Raw genomic sequence first — 23,728 nt, forward strand, 5'->3', positions numbered from 1 at the left:
TCAGAGATGGAATTCAAAAGATAAATAAAACGAATAGGATTGACGAGAATATGGAAAGTCTGCACAAAAATTCTTACAGGACATAAATGAAGAAAATAAAAAAGATCTAAGCAAAGAAACAAAAGTGGCAGAATTGCTATGGTCTTCAATATCTCACTAATTAACCAGACACATTATCAAAGTAGTAAATCAAAGAAACAGTGGACTTAATTGGCATCCTAGAACAAAGGAACCTAACAGGTATCTATAGAACACTCTAAAAAGAAATTACAGAACATGCATTCTTCCAATCATCATTTGGGGCATTTTTCAAAATTGATCATATTTTCAGCCACAAAACAAGTCTTAGCAAATTCAAAAATTTGACATCCTACAATGTATCTTCTCAGACCACAGTGGAATAAAACTAGAAATCAACTCCAAAGGGAAACTCTTAAAATGACAAAGTTATGAAAATTAGACTGCTGCTAAACTATCCATGAGTCATAAAATTATGAAGAAAATCAAAATATTCCTCAAACTGAACAACAATGGGGGCACAAGATTTCAAACATCTCTGGGATACAGGAAAAGCAGTGCTAAGGGGAATATTCATAGCCTTAAAGGATTATATAAAAAAGACAGAAAGTCTGCAATGTAATCTAATGCCACATCTGGAGGAAGTAAAGAAAAAAAAATCCTCTGTTCAACATAGAGCTGTAACTCCTAGTCAGAGTAATCAGAAAATAAAAAGAATAAGCATCAGGAAAGAAGAGATCAAACTACCCATGTTTGCCAATGATAGGATCTTGTATCTAGAAAACTCTAAATATTTCACCAAAAAGCCTTCTAGAATTGATAAAGAAATTCAGCAAAGTCTCAAGTTGCCAAATCAAATAACACAAATCCATAGCATTTCTGTATACTAACAAAAGTCAAGCTGAGAGTCAAAACAAGGACTCAATGCTATTTATAATAGTTACAAAGAAAATAAAATACTTAGGAATATACTTAACCAAGGTGGTGAAGGATCTCTATGAAGAGAACTAAAAAAGCACCAATGAAAGAAATTGTAGATATCTCTCTCTCTTTCTATTTCTCTCTCTCACACACAAATAGATATATGTCCCATGTTCATCATTTGGAAAACTCAACATTGTTAAAATGTCTTCACTGCCAAAGCGATTTAGAGTCAATGAATTCCCATAAAAAAATTAATGTCTTATTTCACAGAGAAAAATGATCGTAATATTCATTGGAACCAGAGAAGAGCTCAAATAGGCAATCTGTAGCAAAAGGAACAAATGTGGAGGCATCACATTACTTGACTTCAAAATATATTACAAAGCTATACTCACCAAAAGGGGATGGTACTGTTATAAAAATAGAAAGACAGAGTAATGTAACAGAATAGAGAACCCAGAAATAAACTATATAGCTAAGACCAACTGATCTTTGACAAAATAGACAGAAACACATACTGGGAAAAGGACATTCTATTCAATAAATAGTGCTGGAAAAAAATGGATATCAAACAGGATTCCTACCTCTCACTTTGCAGAAGAATTAATTCAAAATGGACAAAAGAGTTAAATGTAAGGCAAGAAACCATAAAAAGTCTAGAAGAAATTCAGGAAAAATTCTTCTAGATGTCAGTCAAGCAAAAGAATTTATGACTAAGATTCCAGAGGCAAATACAGCAACAACAATAATTAATAAATGGGATTTATTTATGTATAGTTAAGCATATAATCAACAGAGTAAAGAGGCAACCTACAGAATGGGAGAAAATATTCATAAACTATATGACAAATAGGGGACTAATAACCAGACTCAACAAAGAACTCCAAAAGTCATCCAGAAAAAAATACCCTCAAAACTGAATTAGACTCAAGATGGGGGAAAGGGTAAGGAAGGAGGATTGGTGACTCTCACCCAATGGGCACAATGTAAGGTATATGGCACACCTCCTGGGTGAGAGGCTCAATTACAACATGGACTTTACCTAACAAACGATGTAACTTAATCATTTGTACCCTCATATTAATCTGAAATTCAAAACAAAACAAAAACAACCCTATAAAAATGTGGGCATAAATCAAGACCAGAATTTTTTCAAAAGAATATAGACAAATGGCCTACATGTGAAAAAATGTTTAGTATTACTAATCATTAGGAAAATGCACATTAAATCACAATGAGATACCACCTCACCCATCTGAATGGCCATTACTAAAAAGTCAAAAAAACAACAGATGCTGGTGTTGATGCACAGAAAAAAGAAAGTGTATACATTGTTGGTGGGACCACAAACTAGTATAATTCCTGTAGAGAACAATACGGAGATTCCTTAAAGAATTAAAATTACCTCCACCCTTCAAGCCATAGAAAACAATACGGAGATTCCTTAAAGAATTAAAATTATCTCCACCCTTCAAGCCAGCAATCCTACTCCTGGGTATCTACCCCAGGGAAAATTAGTCATTTTATTAAAAAGACACCTGAACTTGAATTTTTCTCACCGCACAAGTCACAATTGCAAAAAAATGTAGAATCAACATAAGTGCTCATCAACTGATGAGTGGATAAAGAAAATGTCACACCCACACAAAGTATCTCAGGAACGGAAAAGTAAACACTATATTATCACTAATATGTGGGAGCTAAACCATGGGAACATCGGCACAGAGAGACATTAAGGTCATTGGAAACTAAAGGTTGGGGATAATGGGAGGCAAGTGAGGAATAAGAACATCCCTATCTCTTACAATGAACTTCAGCCACGTGGTGAGCACACTGAAAGCCCTGACTTCAACATTACACAGTACATCCATCTAACAAAAACATTTATACCCCCCAATATTTGGCAATAAAAAAATGCATGAAAAACCCTACTGTCTCCAAACATAAAGAATTTTTATTCTAGGGAGGCATAATGAGGAGATATAACTAAATTACAAAGCAGAAATACGTGCGATGTAATAGGAAAACTCATGCTCTGTGATCAAAAAGAAGAGAAATACATCTACTAGGAGGGTCCGGTAAAACAAAAAAAGTAAGAAATTAACATAATTTCAATTGCACATGGCTGAAGAGTGGTTTTGGTGGGAGAATAAGGATATGGGATGTAGTTTCAGACTGTGGGAACTAAGGCAACATACTGATTGGGTTTGAGACAGGAAGAATGGGTATGCTCAGTTTTATGAAAGGAAAGAGAGAATGTGGAACAGTGAGAATTACTGTTCAGATGAGTGGTCAGTATCAAATCTTAAGTTTCAGGGCCCCTGACTTTCAAGAGATCCTTTTATGAACCAGCATTTAATTTTCTTTTTTTGTAGTTTGCATTATATTTTTCTGAAAGACTGCTCTCAAAATTCTAGAAGCTTGGCATTACAAAACAAAGCAAAAGATAACCTAAGTAATAATTGAAATTCAGGTCTTTTGATGATAAACTCCACATTTTTTTCTCAAATGAACCATATTGTTATCATAATGCATTAACAGTAGGGACGACAAAATGTACAAACACATCAGCAAACACTCAAGTTTTATCTGCTAAAAGGGGGTATGAAGGACCAAGTAACACGTGAAAGGAAGATTGGGTAATGCATAGCATTTCATAGAATTTGAAATGTTCATGGGCGGCGCCTGTGGCTTAAGGAGTAGGGCGCCAGCCCTATATACCAGAGGTGGCAGGTTCAAACCTGGCCCTGGCCAAAAACTGCAAAAAGAATTTGAAATGTTCATATTTATATCAAGCAGTTACAGTGTTGAAAGGATGAGTTTCTGTATTCTTAGAAAGGCCACTAAGAGAGAAATCCTTAACATTGAAAAAAGGATGGTTGAATAGTACATAAAAGTGAGAGTTTATCATAATTTATAAGTATTTTCAGAAAAATTCACTTGTAATATTGTTCCAATATGACTAACAACCAAAATTGCTTTATGAATTATGTAGGTAATCTATAAAAAATAATCTGGTAGCTGCAGAAATTAAGGATAAATAATATGTCTGTACTATAGAACTTCTCAGAATATTTTACATATTAATGTACATTTTGTATAACTGAGAAGGATACAAACCTTTGCTCAAATTATCCTTTTGCTTTTTTTTTTGGCAGAGTATATCACATGGCAAAAAGTTATCCAATATACTGAATTAATCATTAACAATAATTCATTATTAAAATTTTAAAATAAAATTGATACATATTTCCAAATTGATTCTACTTTAGGTAAGTTGTACAATAAACATCACACTTATAGTTAGCCAATACCTTTACAAATTAATTCCCCAAATTTTATATTCAAGTGATAATTAACTTTTAGTATGTGCTTAAATACTTTTCGCCATCTATTTTATGAAACCTCATTAGAGCTTTAGTCTGGAACCACATAATTATAAAAATGCATATCATGTTAGGGTAGGCTTATTGTGAATTAGGTCACTTGTATAAACAACAGTAATATGGAATCTTCTGGGAAGAATAAACAATCTCCTACTTAAAAATCCCTCTAATAAAAAAGATAAACATTACATCATGTGTTGTGTCATTAAGATCAGAAAAGTGGATAAAAATAATACCATAGAAGAAAAACCTGAGAATGGAAGATTTAATCCAAAGGTAAATGGATTCTACACTTAGCCATTAGATTAGTAAGTATTCCTCAAGATCTGAAAAATATACAATTTGAGTTATATTTTCACCTAATATATAAGTCTATTGAAATATGGATGTTAAGCATTTCTTTTTCTTTTTTTTTTTTTTCCTCTGGCCAGGGCTGGGTTTGAACCCGCCACCTCTGGCATGTGGGACCGGCGCCCTACTCCTTGAGCCTTCTTGTGAAATTATTAAACTGGCTTCATATAAAATTAGAACCTAAGAAACTATGTAAAACAAAGTAGCAAATCAGCACTACTGATTTGGAACACCACGTATGCTTTAATAAATAATTCTCTATCCAACACCTTTCAGAATCACTAGATTTTCTGCAGAGAAGAAAAATAAATGATATCACCATGCCATTATTTAAAAAGACACTTGAGAATACAGTAATTATGTTCATAACTAGCATTATATATTCAAAGTATGGAATGAAACAACAAGAGAAATGGAAATACCCATTTCTCCATTAAAAATGGTAAAAGGCAAAATTATGGAACAAAAAAAATCAATCGAATATTAATGACACTTTCAATATAGCATTTTACAATTAATTGAGCAGGGAACAGGGCTTTTTATCATGCTTTACCTCATCATTTTAATGACATAAAATGGCAAGCAAAATTAAACTGTAGCTGTCTGAAGTATTTAATGGAATAAAGACAACTAAATCAAAGGATTATTGAAGATTTAGTGATAGCAAAGAAAATGATTCTAAAAATATAACAAAATATTTCAGAAAGAAAAATAATAAAAAGATGCCATGCTGAGATTATTGACTACTAATGGGGAAATATAACACTGTTAGATTAGTAATTTTCAGACAGTACTTCTGAAATTGTATCCTTAAGAAGGGAAAATGGTCACATACAACATGTACTTATAAAATTAAGGAAAGATTAAAATGTGCTAAAAGATCTTAGATGATGTGTACTTTCCAAATATAAGAACATAAAAAATTGATTAAGATCATGGGCAAATAATTTTGAAAAATTCTGGTCATCCTTTACAATAATTAAACAGATAATAAAATTAAAGAAGAAATTCACACAGCTTTTGAATATTAACTATAGGGGAAAAATCCGTAAGTTAGAAATAATAATACCTATAAATTACATTTTTGTTCACTTTACAAGTTTTTGCTTTTACTAGGAATATACAACAGGCTAAATAACTAATTATGGTCTAACAACTTGACAATAGAGTTCTTTATTCAGAACTGTGGCCAATATATGTTTATCGGGTGACTGACCTTCACCCTTGTCTATCTTAATTTATGTGGCAATGACGTTTTGAAACCACTGAAATGTATTTAGCTTTTTTTTTAGTTCACCTATCAGTACACTGGTGGAGTTTTATGTTAGAAACTTTAACAAATAAGGTGATAACTATTCTTCTCTTACCTCCTTACTACTGATAGGAATGGGAGGGGTGGTAAAAAGGAAACATTCAATTTTAGTCTTTTCCATGCCTTATTCCTTGACCTGTGAGTTGGTGGTATATTAACACATTTCTAGAAGAACAAGTGTATGTAGGTTAAGTTTGGGTTTGTGAACTAAAAGTAAAATCCTAAACTCTCTCCTAACTGAATAGACTTCTCTTGGCCAAGGGGACCCTAAAAAAAAAAAAAAAAAAAAGAGAAAGCCTTAAAACTTCCATTCTCATCCATGATAGGATGAGAGGTGTAAGGGCTCAATTACACATGTGCATTCTTGTCTTCATACATATTCATGACTCTTCCCATATTTTGTTAAACATGTATATTTACAGCCCACTCAGTATAAAATCCTGTACCGTTTTATAACTCTCTTGAAATGTATGTCCCTGGCCTAAGGCCTAAGTAATGTTTCCTCGCCTGTCTCATGTTGACCCACTCATGGGAAATAAAAATACAACCTCATTTTTTAATGAACAGGTGAATTTTCTAATATTGAAAATATTTTATTATTTTTTTTTTTTTTGTAGAGACAGAGTCTCACTTTATGGCCCTCGGTAGAGTGCCGTGGCCTCACACAGCTCACAGCAACCTCCAACTCCTGGGCTTAAGCGATTCTCCTGCCTCAGCCTCCCGAGCAGCTGGGACTACAGGCGCCCACCACAACGTCCGGCTATTTTTTGGTTGCAGTTTGGCCGGGGCTGGGTTTGAACCCGCCACCCTCGGTATATGGGGCCGGCGCCTTACTGACTGAGCCACAGGTGCCGCCCTAATATTGAAAATATTTAAAAAGTAGGCCATACATTTTCAGAAGAGAAATACAATCCATCAATTTTTCTATGTAATCTTGATTACAGAATATTTTAAAAATAAAAGAGTGCAATTATTATTATATATTATATATTATATTATATTATTATATATTATATTATTATATAATATATTACATAATATAATCCACCTGAAAAATGATGGTATGCTTAATTATGCTAATGAAAGTATGAGAATATAATACCCATTACAATAATATATTTCCAAGCAATTTTGATTACTCTTCAAATTAGATAAGTGAAAAAAAAAAACTTTAGGAGGAAATTTGGAATGCTGCATAGAAATAATTGGGACAGTTTAGTTAATTATAGATTAATTTTCACTTGATAGAGGGATAATTATTAAAGTGGAAAAAGCAGTTTAACTAAAAATGATTTAGAAATAAAATTTATTAAATATATTAGGAGGTAAAACAATGGAAAAATCACAATATTACTATGTAAGATCTTGTGGACACTGGCCTGGTTCTCAAGAAATACCTATTATGTAAGTTAATTCCAGGTTACTTAACAAAATCCTCACATTTCATCCTTTACTGTGCATTAAAATAATGGAGTGAAAAAGTTGATGGCAACCTAAAATTGCATTTTAAAATACAGGCAATCTCCAAGTTACAAACATATGACCAATGTATGACTTGTGCTTACAAACGGAGGCTATTACAGGTAACTGGTAAATGTACCTGTTCCAGAACCTACCTTGTTCCTAACCCCAGGACTGCCTTTATAATAATCAAGATATGCTTTATTAGACAGTCTTTTTTAAAAAAATACCTTTATTGAGGTATAATTATATACCATAAAATTCACATTTTAAAAGTACAATTCAATGAACTTGAGTAAATTTTTTTTTTTGAGGCAGAGCCTCAAGCTGTCACCCTGAGTAGAGTGCTGTGACGTCACAGCTCACAGCAACCTGCAACTCTTGGGCTCAAGTGATTCTCCTGCCTCCACCTCCCAAGTGGCTGGGACTACAGGCGCCCGCCACAGCGCTCGGCTATTTTTTGGTTGCAGCTGTCATTGTTGTTTGGCGGGCCCGGGCTGGATTTGAACCCACCACACCTTAGCCGTTTGAGCCACAGGCGCCAAGCCTGAACTTGAGTTAATTTAGAGTTGTGTATCCATTGTCACAATCCAATCCAATCTTAAAGCATTCCTATCAACTCCCAAAGAATACTTGTGTCCACTTGTCATACGCCATGCCTCAACTGTTAATCTAATCTTTTCAAATAGTCTCTTAAACAAAAATATTTATGTCCCAAATTAGGCTGTTATAAGAAAATAAAATGAGGTGGATGCTTTGAAAATCTTAGACATTTGCATGATAGTCCTTGAGAAATATGTAATATATGAACAGGCTGAAATAAGTACTTCCTATTAGTTATTCCTTTACAGGTGAAAAACATTCTGTATGACTTAAAATATTTTGAAAGTGTTTCCAAAGCTCCAACATCTGACAATGTCATAAAGCACTATAACAAGATAGCATTATGATAGTAGTACACTCCATTGCAAAAGTGGTTCTTGGTGACTATGGAAAACTTTTTAGGCCAGTAATTTCTTAAATTTTATCTTTCTTTTGTGCTATGAGTGGAAAGGCTAGGGCCATATGGGGCTTATCCATTTTTTAAAATGTACATTATCGATCACATTTGTCTGGCATATAATTTCCAAACCTTTTTGGAATGCAATGAATTTTCCAAATGTTTACTGAACATTGACTACTTCTTGTAGTTGAATTTTAGCAGGTAGGAAATGTAGGTAGAGAAGGGAAATAAGAACAAAAAATAAAATATTAAACAAAATTTTGAATAATATATGCTAAGAGAAAAATAAAACAGAATATGCTATGACAAGTGTTATCCGGGTATGTACTTTAGATTACTAACTTCCCTGTGAGATATTTTTGGAAGAAAAATGTCTATTTGTTTAAGAGAAATCTAGAAAATGATTTGAATATAAATCACCTTAAGTACGCCATAAATGCATTATTATACACAGCTATCATTTAATAAAATAATATTCAGAGTATTGCAACCATCTTCACTATGAGCATAGTATGACGCTGCTAATTTCATTTTTATATTTAAAATTTATAGGGCGATTTTCATGACACAATACTGCAATTTAATTACAGACTTAAGATATTATGCTTCAGAGTGCATAATATGAAAGATGTCTATTACTGTATCATATATCCTGCGAGGACTTATTATTGTGCAGTTTTCCAAGTACAGTCAATGATGTGTGGCATATTCTAATCTTTTGTTTCTTTGTTTTTGAGACAGAGTCTCACTTTGTTACCCTCAGTAGAGAGCCACAGCAACCTCAAACTCTTGGGCTTGAGCAATCCTCCTGTCTCAGCCTTCCAAGTAGTTGAGACTACAGACACGTCTCAACACTTGGCTATTTTCAGAAACAGGCTCTTGCTCTTGCTCAGGCTGGTCTCGAACTCTTGAGTTCAAGCCATCCATGTACCATGTATCCTACAAAGTGCTAGGATGACAGGTGGGAGCCACCACACCTGGCCGCCTATTTAAAACTTTTGCATCTTCTTCCATTCTTACAAGATATTGTTTCCTATGCTATCAAACATATCAAAATAGCAATAATAATTATTCTAAAATAGGAAGTAATAAGTTCTATACAGTTACACACAAGGGGAACATTTCAATGTCAGAACAAATTTAAAAGTAACTACACTAGGTTTACCATGGTATCTACTTTGCTCAATAAAAAGGAAAAAAATATATTTTTTTGCAATGGCTATGTTGAGTTTAGCATTTGGACTTAAATTTCAAGACTTGTTCCCTATTTCATTCTTCTCTGGTTAAATTACTTAATTTTCACATAAATCCTCAACAGACTCCCTTTTGAAGATTTGTACTGTTCAATTCGTACATCAGTGAAGTATGCTGTAAAGTTAGACTGTTCTGAGCTGTTTGGCAATCCAATGTGCTTATTTACACTATAAAAGTCTGTTTTATTGCCTAATGAAATCATAAACTCAAGCTGATAGACCAAGATCTGCATTTAGGTCTTTATTTTTTAAGTCATTGATTTTGATTGTTTGGAATATTTACATTTCAATACGACCAAATACATTTAAAGTGAGTTAGAAGATTTAGCCTTTTCAAGAAACATAGGAAGACCTCAATTGATGTGCAGCTAGTGTAATCAGGTTCAATGAACAGCTTTATTGTATAGAATACTTAAACTATTGCCATAACTGTCAGGCAACTCCATTATTTCTTATGGTAAGCTAAGTAACAGAGTTATGTTTTTCTCTATAAAATGTGCATTATCAAAACAATGATATGCAGAATTTCAACAGGTGTTCATGTGGGGGTGTTCTTACATATAGAGAGTCAAAAACTTAAATTACTTAAAAATAATGTGCATGCATATTGAAGTATCTTTGCAATTTTAATAAATTACAAGTAGCTATTTAAAACATTAAATGCCATGTGAGTTATGAACTATTTTTTCAAGTTTTTACCTTACTTTTCAAATTACTAATGTTCAAGTTTTTATATTATTCTTTAATGGATATATATTTCAAGATTGTTTTATTTTCCAAGTTTTTATTCTATCTTCATCATAAAACAGCATGGCTTCAAGGCAAAATTTTCTTTTTTATATGTGTGGCAGTCAAAGCGTTAAACATTGTTATCACTGGCCCCTAAAATGATTTAGAGCTACCTCTAAACTGATTGGCTAACATTTGTGGAAACAAAAGCAATCAATGTAACCTGGTTCTGTGTACCCTCAATGAATCCCCAACAATTTAAAAAAAATGATATAAGGACACCAAGTGGAGTTCAGTCTGTAATATCCATATTATCCATATTTAAATTTCTATTTGTGTAAATTAAATTACTTTGTGCAGTAGTTCTCAGATGTATTTTCTAACATCACTCATTTTTCCATAAGAGAGAGAGGACAATCAAAACATGAATGCCACCTGTAGTTTGACTGCCACTCTGACTCCCTCCCAGTGAACTGTTAATCCTTATAAAAGAGTTTTCAGAAGTGTGATGAGAAAAAAAAAAATGGAGCAATTCAGTCATTACCAGTAAAGAACTATCCAAAGCCATTCGCATCAGAGTAACCAGGAGGGTTTCTAAAAATTCTGATGACTAAATCTATCTAGTGATTCTGATTTGATATACTCTGACTGGTCCAGAGTATATACAGCTTGGGAACTTGGGTTTTTTGCTACTGAATTTTAGGTACCTAATCTCTGTACATTAGTATATTCTGGAAAATTAAGAAGTAACCAGCCCAACTCATGCCACATGATCTACTGCAGTTATACAATGTGGTGATTTTCTAAATTGTTTCAAAGAAATATTCATAGATTGCTACATTTTCAATCATTGTATTTTGTAATAGTTATTAAATTTCCAATTTCTGTACTTAAAATATATACTTAATAGGGCGGCGCCTGTGGCTCAAAGGAATAGGGCACCAGCCCCATACGCCGGAGGTGGTGGGTTCAAACCCAGCCCTTGCCAAAAACTGCAAAAAAAAAAAAAAAGAAAAGAAAAATATATATATATTTAATATCTAAAAGAGTTTTCCCTATTTTCTTTCTTGTCTGAATCAAGAAGCTGTTATCTTAATTTTGTGCTTTAACTCTTTTTAAATGGACTGGCACTGGGCAATTTGATGCTGTGGTTGTCACGATTTAATTGGAGTTTTTTCGATTTTTTAAAATAAAATACGCATAGATCAACATATGCTGATATCTTTGCAGTATGTGATTTTATTATCTAAAAGATTAAGCTTCACTTTCATAAACTCATGTCACTAAATAAGTAAAATATTTTTCAATTCAATGCAGAATCAGAGGGTACAGTTTTCTAAACAAGACAGATAACTGATCAATTAACATTTTTATACATGAGGATTTCAAATAATCTTAAAATGCACACAAAGAAGGCTCTATCAACTGACTTAAATTTAGTAGCAAAACTATCAGTGCACCACACGGTGGAGTCAGACATCCACAAATCTGCGCGACCAACACTGTACAGAAAATCAGAGCACATATTTAAAAAAACTACTAAGTAGGGTAATATTCTTTTTTTCCTGCTTCTCAGTGAGGAATTAAAATATGCAATTTCTGAAAAGAGAAATTAATCCCATCTTAGCTTTATCAATAATAAACTTTTATCCAAATTTACATAAACGCACGTTGTCTGTTAATACAAAGCACTGAAATTAGCACTCATTTTGTGTGCAGACATTTATATGTATATTTTAAGTGTCATTTTGGTGGTGCTCTTCGGTGCTTTATCCAATATACTATGCTTAAATATTTATTTTACAAACAAACTTTTTATTCTTTGCTTTTTTTTCTTTTATGGGAGTTTTAAATTGAACTTCAGGAAATACAATCCTTGAAGTAAATCTGAGCAGTTGATAACTCTATTCCAGAAAACAATTCACTCACTGTCATCTTAAAATAAAATCTTGGAGAAGAAGAATGCTTTAATAGCTTTCAGGTGGCTTGCATTTTCCAATATTGTATATTACCACTGGGGGGATTCAATGTCAAGAACTATCTTAAAATCCAAGTGCAAAGAGAAATGCATGGAAAATGGATTTGAGTGCATTAGTATTCTAAAATGTCTTGAAGTAGAAATGAAACTTTTTAACTTATCCATGTTCTGCTACTTGTATTTTTCTACTTCTATAGTCAATATTTTTACTATGGCTTTTTTATTTGAGAAAATCAAACAAAATATCTTATATTGTTATTAAAAATTAGTATATTATGTTAATGTTTATATAGGCATTCCCAAAAGTTGCTCATAAAGTCACCATCCATAGGGAAAAGAGGAAATTGTAGCAAAATGTACCTTTACAAAATATTTCCCTGAGTAGGGTGATTTCCTGGGCAACTTTTGGGACAGCCTGTAGAATCCTACATCCACTTCTAAATAAAAGAAAATGCACAACCTTTTCAGCTAAACAATACTTTTTTTCCTGAAAAATTCCCATTCTTCTTCTAAGACAATAATAGCCTTTTACTATCAAATTTGCTACTCATAGTTTTGCTCTACAGGCCTCAAAAAGTAGCTTTTTATATATTTTAAAGTACAAATGTATGATTATAACATTTATTATTTATATTTCTCAAAATTTCCCTTACTTACACTGAGAAAGTTATGGTCATCCTTTAATAAAACATTCCTTCAAGGTCATGACACTGTAACTTTTGTAAAGGCAGTTCTTCTCTGAATTTAGTTTATAATCTTGTAATTTTTCTCAATTCAATAACAATGTCTCATTTTTACCACGTATTTTACTATACCTTGACAGTGATGGATAGTCTGATACCATGACTTGATCATTACACATTCTATGTGTATAATAAAATAGCACATATACCCAATAAATATGTTCGAATGTTATGTAGCAATAACAAATTTCTATGTGACCCACATTTGGATAGTCTTAGGAACAGTTAATGCTAGAGAACTTGACTAGGCTTATAGAAGCTTGAAAAAATATATATACTAGGTAGAGTATGGACGAAAATATAACACGTACCGCCCAAATATATACATTGAATATAAAAATTAAAAAAATAAAATCTCAAGAATGTTTACTATTATCTCCCATTTCTATTTACTCTTGTTGTTCCAGTGAAAAGCTATGCTGAGGATTTTATCTCTAGAATTCTCCCTGCTGTTCTCTTTCTGCAGTGCTGTGCATATCATAAGGAACCCTTTGCTTTGGACTTTCTAGGCCTATCAAATACCCCAGTGCTCTGCTTTACATAATCAGGGACTTTCTTAGTCAAACTTAGACAATATGGTAAACTGATTTATGCTATCGTGTACAATGATGCCCAGGGCGCCAATCTCACTGTGATTCATTTCCCTGTTATTATGCTGTAAGCATAATCTACACATATGTATAATATTTCATCCCATAATTTATTTCAAAGTGAATAAATTCATTATGTACACCAATCAGTAGGGAGATAGTCTTTGCGATTTGTAGATAACTTTTGAATGTCCCTCTCATCATAGCATATAGATCTAACTTATATTTGGTTATTGGATCCATAATGTGCACACAAGATTTCAAAAGTATCTGTCTTACCTTACTATGACACAACTGTAAAGACATTTAAATAGTAAACACCTGTGATACAAATGTATTATATACATTTACACGCTACTTTAAAATAGAAACTTAACATTTTAAAACTCCTTCTTAAGATGAGTGTAAGTTTAGATATGGTGCAAATTTACTCATTTCAAAGTCGACTTAGATTTGTTTTCATTACTATGTTAACTCTAAGTCTAAAAAAAGTGCTTAACTACATCTCATATGTAAGACTGAATTCAGAGTTGAATGTATATGGGTTGAGTGTACATGTGAATACATCAACTATGGTCAGTAGTAATAAGACTCAAATTTATATCGATAATTTTGCATTACTTGCTTATAGCACATTAATGTAAAACAATATAGATATTATGTGACTTGTGATTCCAGGATAACACAGATGAGTTGATAAAAAATGTGTGAGACTGCTTTTTAATAGTACCATAAAACATATTTTCTTCACCATTTACATTTCTACGTTTTCCCTCCAGCTTTAGTATAGTTTGAAAACACTGATAAACAGCAGATCTGAATCTTCCTGCCTTTTAAGTGTTTCTATTCGAAATTCCTCCATTACACACTTTCAAAAATAAATCTTAGAATACTAATCTAGACACTTTTTCTCCGTTACTTCCACGTAGTCAAATCAGTCAATCGAACCTGTCTCCTGCACAACTTGTTGAATACACTTCAAGTTAGAAACTCAGCAACGTTTTGTTTAGGTAATAAAACTGAAAGAACAGAAGCTCATTCCCAGATGTACTTGCCTGGGCTTCCTGAGGCATTTGAGCTGCGTCCACTTTGTCTGCAATATAAGCTGCCAACTGCTTGTCAATAAATGCGAGGGACTCCTGAATTAAGTGTAAGGATTTTTCCATTTCCTGGGCAGATTGGATACTCTGTTCAAGCAACTTTTGCCTTCTCACGGCCTAAAGACAAGAAGGAATAAGTGAATCAGTTAAATGTTCACTCTTGGTTGTATTTCTCCAATCCTACTGCACAATGAAAGAAGATTCTAGATTCTCCCACAGTCACCTTTTTGTAAGATAGATTCCGCAGCTTCCTGCTACTCATTCAGCTCTGCTTATAAAAATTATATACATACACATATATATATTTGAAAAAGGAAAAAAGAATTAGCATACAAAACTACAGAATTGGGGTTCTCTGCAGGGCAAAGAACACAGTATCATGTACATCAAAGAAAGAGGCTGGAAAAAATGTTAGAGAAATCATCTCCGTGATTGCAATCTGTTGTTCTCAGGCCGAATGTTCCTCCTGATCTTATTATATAGTTCAAGAGATTTGGTTTGCTTAGAATAGGGTCATCGTCATCACAATCCAATTCAAGACAGATAATCCACTTCTACCAGTGAGACACATATACAATCTGTTCAGAATAGACTCCCTGTCAAAAAGGAAATTTTAGATAACCATCTGGTTAAGAATTTATTTTGAATACTATTTCAACCAGCTTTACTTGATCTACTTTTTTTTCACAATTTGGATTATGGAAATTGTCTGTACAATTGGATTTGTGTTACTGCTGAAGTAGAACAAATAATAAGTAATCCTAATATAGGTGCAATTAATCTTGATTGTTACTATAAGTATGATTAGGATAATTCAACACTTTTCAAGTATAAATAGCATGCTGAACAGACTGCAAAGTCTCCCTTCAAGGATCTGTTCACCTTTAAAAGAATAGTTATAAAAGTAAGGGATGGGACCTGGCAACTTATTGGGTATTCATTAAGTCATCAGCATATAAAATATCTCCCCTTCATATGCAATGTGTAGGCATGATTCTCTGGTACAACTCTCCTTCCCACAGACTATCGTGGGGTTTTAAAAATGACCTGGATTTTTAGATGTATGTATAAAAATTAGGTATAATATAAACAATATAAATGTTTGTCTCAACCTTCAAAGATATTGGAGATGTCATTATTCTTCAGTGAAGCCACACTAGAGTGCAATGTTGCTCCAGCAAGAATATGTTTAGGGGTATCTGGACCAAGGACAAAGGAGGTAGGAGTCTAGTGATGTTGCGGGGGGAGGGGAGGCCTTTCCCAGTGTTTCTCTCAGGACCATACATTATGACTTCCGGATTTTTTTCCTAGGCCTTCTTTTCTTTTCATTTTACCCATACTCTTAACTTTATTCCTATTTATGTGCTGACAACTCTCAACTCTACATTTCAAGTCCATGTTTCTTCCTGATCTTCGTGTATGCAAATGTATCACCCTCTGGGACATTTCCATGTGGATGTTCTACAGCCACCAAAATAACAAACATGGACTCATTGTGCGTCCTCTTCTCCCTGACCGCTCACCTCTCCCAATATGCTTCTGTTCTTTCTCTGTATTTTTCCTATTTTAGTGAAAACCTGATAATTATTACCTTCATTAGGCATAATTCTGGATAGCTTCACTTCCTTTATCATGTCCTTCATTACTTTGCTGCTAATCAGTAAGTCAATAACTAATACTTTCATATATTTTCTAAATATTTCCCGATTCCATTCTTTTCTCTCTCTCCCCATTGCCATTACCCTATTGAGGTCATAACTATATCTTGCCTCAAATATTGTACCAGCAGCTTTTTTGTTGGTATGTTATCCTGCCACATCCCACCTACAAAGCAACTACAGTGTATTCTCTCCAAAATGAAATCATGGTTCTCTGTTTAAAATCTTTCAGGGACTCTTCATTTCTCTTAGGATAGAGCCTTATTCCTGGATACAGCTTAAATGTCCTTCCATTGCATAGGCTCTGCTGGTGTCTTCTAATCCCTGCTTTAGCTATAGAAAGATTTTCGATTTTTCATATTCCAATATACACCATGTCCCTGTTGATTCTTGGCCTTAAACATGCTGTTCTCTTTTTTCTAGAACAATCTCATACCCAACTTCCCTTTATTGGATAATTTATCCTCTGAGTCTGGCCTCAGAGAAGAAACATGAACATCTTCTCCAAGTGGCTATCCCTGACACCCTCTAAGCCCAGGGAAATCATTCTCCAATGTTATCTTTGATTTACAATTTCTTTTATTTGATAAGAACAAAATTTTATAAATTTAAAGTTTATGACATGGTGTTTTAATATATGGATCTGCTGTGGAATGGCTAAATTAAACTTAATATTGAACATATGCATTACCTCACATACTTGTCATTATCATAGTCTTACTTGCACTTTGTATTTGCCCTAGCATGTACCACAACATATTGTAATCTCCCACTAACGGTCTACATTTACTTTAAACTATGAGGCCCTCACTGGGCTCACAGTTTGGCTGTTTTGTTCCATCTTCAATACCAGTTGCTAGAATTAAGCCCGATAGTGCAAGTAGATGAGCGGTATGAGATGGAATTTTAATGAGACAAACAGTAAAGTTCAACCAAAGACCAAAATTGATTTACAAAAGAAATCAGGTGGGAAAAAAGGTCACTCCTGCTCAGAGATATCTTTTTTGGAGAATAGAACTACCTATTACTTTTTTGTAGTAAAAGTTTCAGAATAGAATGGGATGTTATTTTGAGAAGCATTTAGTTTTTTCTCTTTATATTTAGTTTTTCAAATTTCAAAATATTAAGTGGATACAAATGTTTTTGAAACATGGCTTGAGTCAGGGCTGTAAATGTGCCCATCACCTGAATAGTGTTAGGTGAGTTTCCTGGCCCTACCTTCCTTGCCCTTCCTCCTGCCTGATTTCCTATGACTCTATTTCCTTCTGTGGAATCTATCTCTACTAACATACTCTACCCAAGATCAGTGAACAAGACCTTGCTCTCTAATCCAATTTAAACATAATTTCCCTTTTTCAGTGAAAATGTCAACTAGTATTTATATCAGATACAAATTCAGGTAATAATGCTCATGGTGATAATGAGAGCCCCTGGATTGTAGAACAGATTTACTATAGTGTACCCAGAGCTCCTCCAAAGAAATTGATCTTTAATGATAAATTTTTTCCATCATGACAAGTGGTTGGGGAAACCTTCCAATCACAGCATGTAGTAATTGCTACTCAGGTATTATTCAAATTGGGTCCATTCTCTGGTAAAAAGCAAACAGAATACTCTTTAATTCCCATCTGTAGAATTGTAATATAATTTAATAGAATGCAATATAGTATATTATTAAATCAAATATATAGCCTTAAATTATTTTTAGAAATCTAACTTTTTCTAGTTCTGAACTTCTATAAGCTGAAAGGAACAGTGTGGTCTAAGAGAGGACAGCAGAGTTAACTTCAGCTGGGTTGGTTCTTTGCCTTGCTTGGCAGTCTATAATAGAGACATCTTTACACAGATTCTTTGATTATCTCTGGTGCTAAAAAAACGAAAAAGTACCCAATGTACACAGCCCTACTATGAAACTAATTTGGGACTCTCACATGAAAGCTATAACCCAGCTACAACTTAACAATAGGGGGAAGGGGGAAAGGGGGGGGTGGGTAGAGGGAGGGGGATCGGTGGGATCACACCTGTGGTGCATATTACAGGGGTATTTGCGAAACTTGGTAAATGTAGAATGTAAATGTTTTGGCACAGTAACTGAGATAACGCTGGAAAGGCTATGTTAACCACTGTGATAAAAATGTGTCAAATGGTTTATGAAGCGAGTGTATGATGCCCCATGATCATATCAATGTATACAGTTATGATTTAATAATAAAAAAAATAATAATAAAAAAAAAAACGTGCTATCATCCCAAGCTTGCAGAATTCTTTGAAGTAGTCATGACATGAGCTGCTTTCTATTTCTACACACATTGTTAGGCAGATCCTGATTGGGATGCCATGCCTGGGAATTTTCTGTGACCGTCCACTTGACCATGCAATCTCACTGAACGGAGTTGGTAGGAGGTCCTGAACTATAACTGGATTTTTGTTGTCATTCCAGAATACTGCTCAACTGTTTTAAAATATTATTTAATATTTTTAGCTAATTCATTCAGCAATAAAAAGAATTATGTAGCCTGACAGAAGCAGCAAATATGAAGAAAGTTAGAAAATATTAAAAGACTGGCAGTCAATAACAAAATATAGAAGTAGAAAACTGAATCTAAGTAATGGTTACCAAGAAAAAAACATTAGAAACATTTCATCCAATTTCCAAGGAAAACTCAAAGAAAACAAATTAACACACACAAAATGAATTACTCTATTTCCTCAAAAGGCTCTGTAATATAAAATAAAAAGTTTTAAGAAAAAGTTTAATTACTTTTGCTGGCAATGGAAAGTTGACTACACAATGAACTGATTGTTCGTCACATTCGCAATTTTAAAATAATGTATTAAGTTTTGGGGCCACAATGTTACAAATACTTAAATCAAAGTACAGCATGTGTAAGACACTCTAGAACAGATTCTTTATGAGAAATTAAAAAGAAAGAATTGGAACTAAAAGAATATATTTAAAATAGGAATCATGCTTAAAAATAAAAGATGTAAAAAATTATCCAATGGCTTTTTACCCACAAAGATGCATGTTCTTGTCTGTCTTCTTATGAAAAAATGCTCACAATCACTGATTATCAGGAAAGTGTAAACTAAAACCACAATGAGATACCACGTTACTGCTGTCAGAATTCCCTTATTCAAAAGGGGGGGGTGGGTAGAGGGAGGGGAATCGGTGGGATCATACCTGTGGTGCATATTACAGGGGTATTTGTGAAACTTGGTAAATGTAGAATGTAAATGTTTTGGCACAGTAACTGAGATAACGCCGGAAAGGCTATGTTAACCACTGTGATAAAAATGTGTCAAATGGTTTACGAAGTGAGTGTATGATGCCCCATAATCATATCATTATATACAGTTATGATTTAATAAAAAAATTAAAAAAAAAAAAAAAACAAAAGTCAAAAAACAACAGACATTGGTGTATTTGTGGTGGAAACAAACTCGTTCCAGTGATACGGAAAGCACTACACTGTTGGTGGAAATGTAAACTTGTACAGAGCTATGGAAAGCACTGTAAAGATTCTTCAAATAACTAACAGCAGACCTACGCCTACCATTTGATCCTGCAATACCACCACTGGGCATATATGCAAAGGAAAATAAGTCATTTTATCAAAAAGGCACCATTATCCAAAAGTCTATTGCAGTACAATCCACAAGTGCAAAGATGTTGAATCAACCTAAGTGCTGCCAACCAATGAATGGATAGGGAAAGTGTAGGGTGTGTATATATACATGCATATGCACACACACACACGCACGCACACCATGCAGTAATGCAAGGCTACAAAAAGGAATCAAATAATGACTTTTTCTGCAACGAGAATTGAAATGGAGGCCACTTCCTGAAGTGTATCAAGAATGGAAAAACAAATACCACACGTTCTCACTAAAAAGTGCAATCTAAATCAGGGATATATATGTTCATTGAGAGGTGTAATGAACATCACCAACTAAGGGAAGAGGGTGAGTGCGGCATGAGAGATAAAAATCTACCTATCAGGTACAATATATGCTATTCTGGTGGGGTGTACATTGAAAGCCCTGGTTTCAGTATGATAGAATTCATCCACATAACCAAAATACATATATCGCCCCAAATGTTTGAAATAACTATGTATCTCATACATATATTTAATAAATTCAATATTTTTACAAATTTTACTTCATGTAAAAGGCGATGGGATAGTTTATGATTGCAATTGAATTAGGAGCGTGGGTTTTTTCCACTGCTAACATAGGATCTGCTGAAAAAATTATGAAAGTATATTTTCCTGACAATTTATATTTATGTACAGCAGCAAATATTTGTTAATCACATCATATTTTCAAGAAAATCTAGTAGAGTACAAGGACAAAACATTTTTCAGCCAAACAAAAGAAGTGGTGAATCAAATCATATGTTACATGAGTTAAATAAAATCTGAAGAGTTTTCCTGTCTAAAATTTCCTATCCTGACTGCAATTCTTCTTTTAGTTGTATCATCCACAATTTAAAAATAAAATATGGCTTAAAAGTCAATATCTTAAACTACAGGAATATGCTTGGGAAAGTTAATTCACATTCGGAATTATTTAGACACCATAAAAATAATCTAATATTTGTGAGATCTAGGAGTGGCAACGGCATAGTTTTTGTCATTATTTTCTTTGTTCTTCTTTTATGAATGTGTTTAATGAAGGCATGTTATTGTTTTATTGTACTTTTTTTGATAAATGGGCAACAGAATTTTGATGCCTGCATTATAACTCAGGAAGATCAACTGGGTAGAGGGTTTAGAAGACTGTTTTTTTTAATCAGGTTCCTCCTTGCTGTGGGACCCCATGTGGAGGAGTTTAAGAAGTGTGTGAGTCTTAAAGAATAGGAAACATGATTCTGCCAAAGATGTACTTTGACTTCTTGGGGTTTTTCAAACCTTTATTTTTATTCAACTGTGTAATGTTTACTGAGTATCTAACATGTGCCAAGCCTCAGGCCACACTCAGTTATTTCTAACTCTTCTTGTTAAATTAGTTAATAGCCCCAGGCCTAATATTATAACATTTACCCTTTAATTGGTCCTAATCCAAAAGGATTGTCTTGAGTGGGCTATAAGTTGAAGAAATACTTAGCTTCTTGGAAATCTGGGTGTGGTCATTGTTTAAATGTGTTGCCCAACTTCATGGGTTAGAAATGTAATCCAACAGTGGCAGTATTGAAAGGTGCAGCCTTTAGGAGGTGATTGGATCATGAAGGATCTGCCTTCATGAATGGCTAATCCATTCACAGATCGATAGATTGATGAGTTATAATGGAAATGAAACTGGTGGCTTTACGAAAAGAAGAAGAGGAACCTGAGCTAGTATGTTGTTAGCACTTTCAGCCCCCTCATCAGTGATCCTCTGTAGGACTTCATAGAGTGTCTCCACAAGCCAAAAGGCTCTCGCTAGATGAAACCCTTCAATCTTGGACTTCTCATATTTAAGAACTATATGCAGTAAATTCCTTCTCTTCATAAATTATTCACTTTGGGGTATTCTGATACAAGCAAGAGGAAATGGATCAAGACAGGTGTGGATTTTCCCAGAATTGCAGCTTCTTGCATGGTCTATTTGAATTTATGAAAAACCACAAAACTCTTGTGAAGATAAATTAACTAGTTTTCTAAATTATACTGGTTAATATCTCTCTAGAAAATAAGGAAAGAAGAACAAACGTCAGATGACTGACTTTTTAAAAAAGGAGAACATTATTTATGGTCACCTTATAATAAAAGAGACTTTTTTGTTGTTCATAAGTACTCATAAGTGTGAACTAGACACGTAAAATGTTTCAATTGCCAGAATCATTTTCTTTTCTTTTGAATAATGAAGTACTTTATCCAATGTTAAAATTAAGCCTCATTTTTGAGTCATTTTAGTAATACGTAAAATAAAGAGAACTAAAAATTCTTAAAGTTTCTGTTAACGGGGAGAACATTTATTTATTCCACCTTTGTTAGGCCTAGTGGGCCTATGCTAAGACAGAAAGGTGTCAGGCCTAGGCTGTAACGGAAAAATACCAGTTAACTCCTGGCAAATTTCTGGACTGCAAGCTTTACAGAAAAATGAAATAAGTCTAGTTGACTACCAAGATAGATGGAAAAGTACTAATTAATTTCTTGCTTCTAGTTCACTCCAAGTTTCTTGCTTGGCTTCCTCCTGGTCTGTTGCCCAGGAAGTACCAACTGTTCCTGGACTGACTTTTAAACAATACCGGGTGGGGAAATTACTGAAACTAAGATGTATGGAGGGCGTGCTGAAATTAAGATGTATATGGGGAAAATATTAAAACAAAGATGTATGATGTCTGACTAACTGCAAAATTCTACTTCTGTACAATGCTTGCTTGCTATCCTATCCAGATGCACCTGGACAGCCTGTGTGCCAACAAGGATGCAGACCAACCCTTAAAAACTCGTCCCCTTAAGCATTTAGGGCTGCTCTCAGAAACCCCATGTTGGGACACTGAGGCAGTCACCGGCTGGCTCTTCAATAAAAGGACTCCTCTTTAAATTTAACTTGTTTAGCAGTGTGCCCTTTGTGGAACTCCTGAGCACAATACTCCTACCTTGCAGAAAGTAGAATAACAGGTAATATATACAACTTTCATAGACAGTGGCTGGGGATAATTATCATATTATATTGGGGACATTATATTGGTTAATATCTCTATACATACTAGACATTTTCTAAACCTCAAATCCTACACTCTTGTTCCTCACAAACAAAGTGGAAACCCATGAGAAGGCACTAATTTGCATTATTTGATAGCTGCATCTCACTGCCCAGACTGTTTTGGCCAAGTTTTCTTTCCTAGAGTCTCAGGTTCAGTGGGCCTAACATTGAGTGTGATTACTTCCTTTTAGTGCTTCTTTGTCAGCTCCTAAGAGGTTGTAATTTATTCAAGTGTCAAGTAATAAGAATACTCAATTTAACTAATCATATTGACAGGATCGATAATATTTTAGTTAAGCTGTTTCCTTCTGACCTAACTCTTCCATTTAACTTAAGAGCTAGACTGATGCTCTGTTACTATGGTCATGACTACATTGGACAATATCTGTTATATTGGAATTTTGGCTATAATATTAAATGGAAAACAGGAAGTATGAAGTTCCTCTTCTTCTAAGAGATGGACACGACAAGACATCACAGGGGTTTATGAAAAAATGGGAAGGCTGGCCTTGCCTTCTTTTTC

At 33.9% G+C, this 23,728-nt stretch overlaps 1 protein-coding gene across 6 annotated transcripts in view; it reads right to left on the reverse strand.

The window, feature by feature from the left end:
- The window catches only part of DMD (dystrophin), a 2,416,375-nt gene that overhangs the window by 1,423,956 nt on the left and 968,691 nt on the right, over window positions 1–23,728 (reverse strand). For all 6 annotated transcript variants that reach the window (XM_053581215.1, XM_053581214.1, XM_053581218.1 and 3 more), the window contains one exon: window positions 14,804–14,965. In XM_053581215.1, the coding sequence (XP_053437190.1) occupies window positions 14,804–14,965 (162 nt within the window). The remainder of the gene's footprint in view (window positions 1–14,803; window positions 14,966–23,728) is intronic.

Source organism: Nycticebus coucang, chromosome X (genome assembly GCF_027406575.1).
Source record: "Nycticebus coucang isolate mNycCou1 chromosome X, mNycCou1.pri, whole genome shotgun sequence".
Taxonomy (NCBI): domain Eukaryota; kingdom Metazoa; phylum Chordata; class Mammalia; order Primates; family Lorisidae; genus Nycticebus; species Nycticebus coucang.